Genomic DNA, 6201 nt, shown 5'->3' on the forward strand with positions numbered 1-6201 from the left:
TTTCGCTATATTCGTTATATTTTGTTATTTTCGTTATATTTGTGGGGTCCCCTTCCCTTGTCCACCTTGAAGAATTGTTATTCTTGCTGGTGTGGCTTGTTTCCTTTGTTATTTTCGCTATATTCGTTATATTTGTTATTTTCGTTATAGTTGTGGGGCCTCCCACCTTTTTCTTGCTTCAAGAATTGTTATTCTTGCTGGTGTGGCTTGTTTCCTTTGTTATTTTCGCTATATTCGTTATATTTGTGGGGTCCCCTTCCCTTGTCCACCTTGAAGAATTGTTATTCTTGCTGCTACCGTTTGTTTCCTTTGTTATTTTCGCTATATTCGTTATATTTGTTATTTTCGTTATAGTTGTGGGGCCCCCTTCCCTTTACTGCCTGTGCGGCTCGCTTGAATTGTTATTTTCGGTATTTTCCTTAGCACAGTGGTTATATTTGTTGTTCTTGTTATTCTTGCTGCTGCCGTTTGCTTGACTTGTTATTTTTGCTATATTGGTTATTATCGTTTTTTTTGTTATATTTGTAGGGCCCCCTTTCCTTGTCTGCCTTGAAGAATTGTTATTCTTGCTTCTGCCGTTTGCGTCAATCGTTATTTTTGCTATATTTGTTATTTTCGGTAATTTCCTTAGCACAGTTGTTATATTTGTTATTCTTGCGACTGCATGCATTTCTGGACATAAGTGAAAAACAAGAGCCGACAAATAGCCCTTACCTTAAATGATTTTTGTCTCGGAAGACAAACAAAAGGACCCGTGGACTCCGGAGAAATCAGAAACTGAATTTAAAATCTTTATTTACGAACTCAGTTACCTTGAACCTATGACTTCTGTAATACCAGAGTAGTGGTCTACCAATGGAATTGTGCAGCCAACTAGGAGATGGTCATTCTCTGTGTTTGTAATAAACTCCATGTAGATCAGAGTTCTAACCTTTGACATTCCCAACAGGAGCGTCATAAAATGCTGACAGTTTGAGCAACGTTGGGTACACAACACGACCAGGTCATGTATGAGAGCTAGCTTCTAAACAGGATCGACTCATTAGTTCATCGATGAATTAGTTATCCTGTAAGGTCGTAATATACTATTAAGGCTTATGAGAGAACTATTAAAGACTAGCCAGGCTAGAAATTCAAATTAACCCATGTTTGATCACGAAAACAAGTGTTTTCGCTTCCGAAAGTCGTTCAGAGAAATCATCTATTTGAAATCATTATTTGTAGTTTCTGGTTGACTTGTGTATAAATAATAATTTTCTTTCCTTACTTATTTATCATCGAGATAGACAAACATGCCTACTTTTCATAAATTTCCATATTTGAGACTTCAGCTCCCCGGCGTATTCTTCTTTTTACCTGAACGGCAAAGAAAAACTGGAAACGAGGCGTTGATCGTAAACCATAATGCAAACGCACAAGACACTTGCGGTGAGACGAATATGAAAAGCCAGTTCTTTAATTGTAAAAAAATCAGCACTCTTTTTCAATTTTTTTGGTCTATCTTAGTTGCATGTGAAATAACTTCCGGGTCAGCTGAATTCGTTGTGATCACAAGTGAAGTCTCAACGAAACTACGTAAATTTGCATCTGTTTACCTCAAAAAAAACACAAAGATTGCCTAAAAGTCTACGAAAACTTTAATTGTACAACAAACAGGATTAAACTGAATCTTTTTTTCATATTGGTGTTTCCAACATTTTTCCTTCATTTGGCACATGAAGTCATCTCTATAGCAACAGCCACTCTTTCTAGTTAATTATTTATTGTTTCTTTAAAAGAAAAAAATACATTAGTGTTTCTCTAATGCCATTGTATACGAGTAGGACTGAGTTTACGTTCAGTGAATCAGAACAACACTTCAGAAGTCTCTTGAGACCTTCACGGTAGTTTCTGCAAAATGCGAAACAGATGCAAGGAATGACGGCGCGATGTGAGATTAAAAGAAATAAGGAAGTGTAATAATACCGGAAGATGTCACATGGCAATGTGCCATAGAGATAACATTAATTTTATAATACTCCAGGGAAATTTGCAAAAAAATAACCCTAACTATATAGCTATGGCCAACTTCAAAGCATTTCTGTTTCGTTTATTGCGTTGTATTTTAGCAACAGTCGATTGTTGACCTGGAGTCTTTTGTAACTTGAGCTTGATAAGGATGATGGAGTATGTTATGATTATTAGGATGATAGGTGTAAAAACAAAAACTATGAAATAGGCAAGACCATAGTCAGTAAGTGATTCAGATTCTCCAAAGGCTTCTTCCCACTGATAAAAACAAAATACTTCCCCTTCGTATTTCTCGAGGGTATATGCGAACAGGCCTAGTGGCATGGATGCCATCGTAACGATCCATTTGGCGAGAATGAAAAAAGTACACCTTTTCAAACTGATCAATGGGGAATGGAGGGGCCACACTACATCTCCAAATCGATCCACTGCTATCAGAATCAGGCTCAGGACGGGCACAATGTAGGACACTTCAAATAAGAAAGGAATCAGCTTACACAAGGCATTGCCGAGGATGCCACTGATGAGCCAGGAGTATCGATACAAGCTTGCAACTTGCAGGGGAATGTAGATAAGCGGAAAAAGTAAGTCAGACATGGCCATATTGATTATGAAAATGTTGATTGGCTTAAAGTTTTCGTTTTGTAAACAACTATTGCTACACAGGAATTTCCGACCAGCGAAACAACAAAGATAAGGCAGTAAGCAGCAGTTGATCCAATCTGGAACGCAGTTTGGGGATACCAGTGGACGGAGCACCTTGCAGATCCCTTTATCGTTGTATTCATGTTCACTAGCACTTGTTCTAGTTGTTTTCATTAATTGTCTGAACCTTCTCCTTGTTTTAGTACAAGCAAGTGTTGCTTTATTTATGCTAAAGGCAAAACAACGAAGATAAGACAGTAAGTGGCGGTTTGCTCCAATTTTGCATGTAGTGAGATTCCACTGGAAGGGGCAGCTCTGGGATGCTTTTATCGTTGTGAAAGTTGTTCTAATCAATCGTCTAAACCTTCTCCTTGTTTTCTAGAAGCAGGTGTTGCTTTATTTATGCTTAAAGGGAAATAAGATCTTGGCTTTTGACTCCTTTCAAAAGGAAATTATTGGCAGAGTTAAATCAAGGGTTTTCGAACAATAATGCCACCCGACGTGAGCGACGAGTAATGGGTTTTTCAACTCATAATTTTACCACCTCAAAGATGGGCTCATATTTGCCTTGCATCCGCTTGAAGGATGTTGTTATTACATTACTGTAAATCGTAAAACATCTCATTGTAAAACTATTGATCAGCTTAATTGAAACGGTGAGCAGTGTATAGGTGCACAAGTACCGCCTTGAGGCGAAGGTCGTAATTCAATCATTTAGAAAACAATGAAAATAGAAGCATAGCTTAAGGAAATTACTACTACACGTTTATTTCAATTTCCTCTGGTCAAAGTTTCTGTCTACTCTCAAATTTGTCGATTTAACAAATTGATGTCAGTTTTTCATGTGTCTGTCCTGTTATTGACAATGCATTTTGTCATAACATTGACAAAGTAGTCTGCGGATCCACTAGCTCGGCTATCCTGGATCCACAGCTACTTTGACAATGTTATGACAAAACTCAAGATCAATAACAGGACAGACGCATGAAAAAGTGACATCTATTGGGGTTAAAATTAAGTGAAAACACGAGAAGAACTCGAGACAAAAATGCGAAAAACTTCAATTTTATTCGATCTGACGCGACAAAAGGATAACTTGCCTCCCTCTCTTATTGGCTAATGGTAAAACGGAGACTTTCTATTGGTTAAGAAGTGACAGATCGACGTTTCACAAATTTTGCATAAATTAAACTCTTCGAAACGCATAAAGGCCTACATTATGACATAAGCATAGTTAAGCACTTAGGTGTGCCGTTGCATGGGGCAAGAGGCGTTGTCAATCATAGAGCTTAAGCCAATCCAATGAGGTCAGATCGAATAACACCGACGTTATAGGCAAGATATGTCTAACTCGTGGTCCTTCATTCCCATCACGTTAACATCCGAAATCAGATTTCCGTTACTGTAGAAGAAATTTCAGGCAAGTTTAATGCATGTTTTTCTCTTTTTCGTTTTTCTTTTCTTTTGTTTTTTCGTACCGTTTGACCGCAGGTGCGTAAGTTTTTCGGCCAATGGTTGGGACATGTCTAACTCCACCCCCCGTGTGCAAATACGCTGGCATGGAGTTGGGGGTAGAACAGTAGAAAAGACGTTAAAATTCGACACACATGTTCTTCATTCCTTTCGCCCTGATATCGTCATTTTCCAACTAGGCGGTAATGACCTCGTTACTCTTTCGCCATTGCATGTTGGTTCAGCCCTCGATGAGTTTGTTCATTTCCTACACGAGTCATTCGGGGTGAAGTTGGTGTGTGTGTGCCAGACTATTGGCCGAGACACAGCTGGGGCTTTTAACTCAAAGGTCGACATGTTAACACGATATCTAAGGGTTGTTAGACCCTCTACCATATGCCATGTTTTGGGGCCATACAGGGTTTTGGAAGGCGAAAGCCAATTTTTACGCTCCCGATGGCCTTCATTTGAACACTAGGGGCCAACACAAGTTATATCGTCGTCTCAAAGGGGCAGTCTTTACGCCTTTTGCCCAGTTCTCTTTCCTCGCAGGGAGTCTGTCATATCATTTGCTGTAAGCCATTGCCCCTTTTTTTGGCACGGCTACATATGACTCAGCTACACCGCCGTACTTGATTGCACGGGTTGCTTTCGTTGTCCGATCCGATCCGATACCGATCCTTATTCCGTGTCCCTAACTCCCTCAAGTACGTTGTCTACTCAGCCCCAGTTGACCCTAGAACCGAGTCAGCCACCTAAAAAGATTTATAACCTCAATCAGTGGTTATCAGCTTTTAATACTTTTGTCGCCATTTATGTAGAGAACATCCTATTGAGGCTCCTAAACTGATGAAATATTGTGAGGTCATGAGGGACATTGCGTCCAAACCAGGTGACTGGTTATTTTACGACGAACAATTTCGTTACACAAGACAGTCTGCTCCCGACCAATACCACTGGGATACTATGTCGAAAGCAAGATCCGTGACCTGGACAAGAAACTTAACAGCCTCGAAACGTCGCAATCGTTTGTTTCGAGCAAATTTGATGCCTTTACCGCGGGACTAGCGAACACAAAAAAAGATATTAAAACCATTAACGATAAAGTTAACCAGCTAGAAGACAGCATTTCACAGTTTGAGAACGACCTGTACGACAACATGGCGTCCCTCGATGTAACACAACAATACTTGAGGCGTGATTGCTTAGAAATTATTGGAATTCCAGTCATCCCTCTGGACAATCCTACCAGGCTCGTTGTTGAACTGTCCTCTGCTTTGGATATTGACTTAAATGAACAACAATTTCGACTGCTCATCGCCTTCCAGCTACCAAGAAGGTGAAAGAGCGAATAATTGTAAAGTTTGTTAGGCGTGACAAACGCAATGAAATTTGCAAGCAAAGATCAAAGCTGCATGGGAAGGACACGTCGTGTTTACCATCAGTGGCGGCTGAACTCGGTAAGAGCATTGCTGATAAGCCAAAGAAGATTTATATTAACGAATCCCTAACTCCTTACAGAAGAAGACTTTTTGGGAAGCTTAACACATTCAAGAACACAAACAAGTGGAAGTATCTGTGGACGACGAATGTTACTATCCATCTACGACAAACGGATTCATCACAAACAGTAATTTCGATACTATGGAAGACTTTGAGGAGTTTGTAAACCCACAAAAGGACAAGAAGTAACTGGACAGATAAGTAATTGTAATTGTAACCAATGATGATTTAAATTTTGAACCTCTAGCTCGAATACAAGAATATGTCTTGTCATAATAATGGTTTGACGCAACTACCATTCTTCAATTTATCAGACCAAGAATTTTGTAATTTAATTGGTTCCTGCACCCCCAGCCTGTCCGAAAGACTCGGTGATAATATTGATCTTCTGAATGTGCTCCCTAATCCTGACAAACATGATGAAAGGGATTCTGACCTTATGCTTATTCCTCCATGCTCAGAATACTACGAAACCTCCAAATTAAAGAAGTTACTCAATTCATCTTACAGCTCTAAGATATATAAGTATATAAGTATATTCCACTGCAATATTAGAAGTCTACCAAAAAATTTTCCTATCTTAGAAGATTG

At 39.3% G+C, this 6201-nt stretch overlaps 1 protein-coding gene across 1 annotated transcript; it reads right to left on the reverse strand.

Moving 5' to 3' along the window:
• Positions 1–2049: 2049 nt before the first annotated feature.
• Positions 2050–2613, reverse strand: LOC138030650 (QRFP-like peptide receptor). The gene has a single exon (XM_068878534.1). It carries the CDS (start codon positions 2611–2613, stop codon positions 2050–2052), a length of 564 nt encoding a protein of 187 aa, XP_068734635.1.
• Positions 2614–6201: the final 3588 nt, after the last annotated feature.

The sequence above is a fragment of the Montipora capricornis genome, chromosome 13, assembly GCF_036669925.1.
Source record: "Montipora capricornis isolate CH-2021 chromosome 13, ASM3666992v2, whole genome shotgun sequence".
NCBI classification, from domain to species: Eukaryota; Metazoa; Cnidaria; class Anthozoa; order Scleractinia; family Acroporidae; genus Montipora; species Montipora capricornis.

What these genes read in the sequence shown, in the direction of transcription:
- LOC138030650 (XM_068878534.1), bottom strand. Translation starts at nt 2,613, where the DNA reads ATGGCCATGTCTGACTTACTTTTTCCGCTTATCTACATTCCCCTGCAA.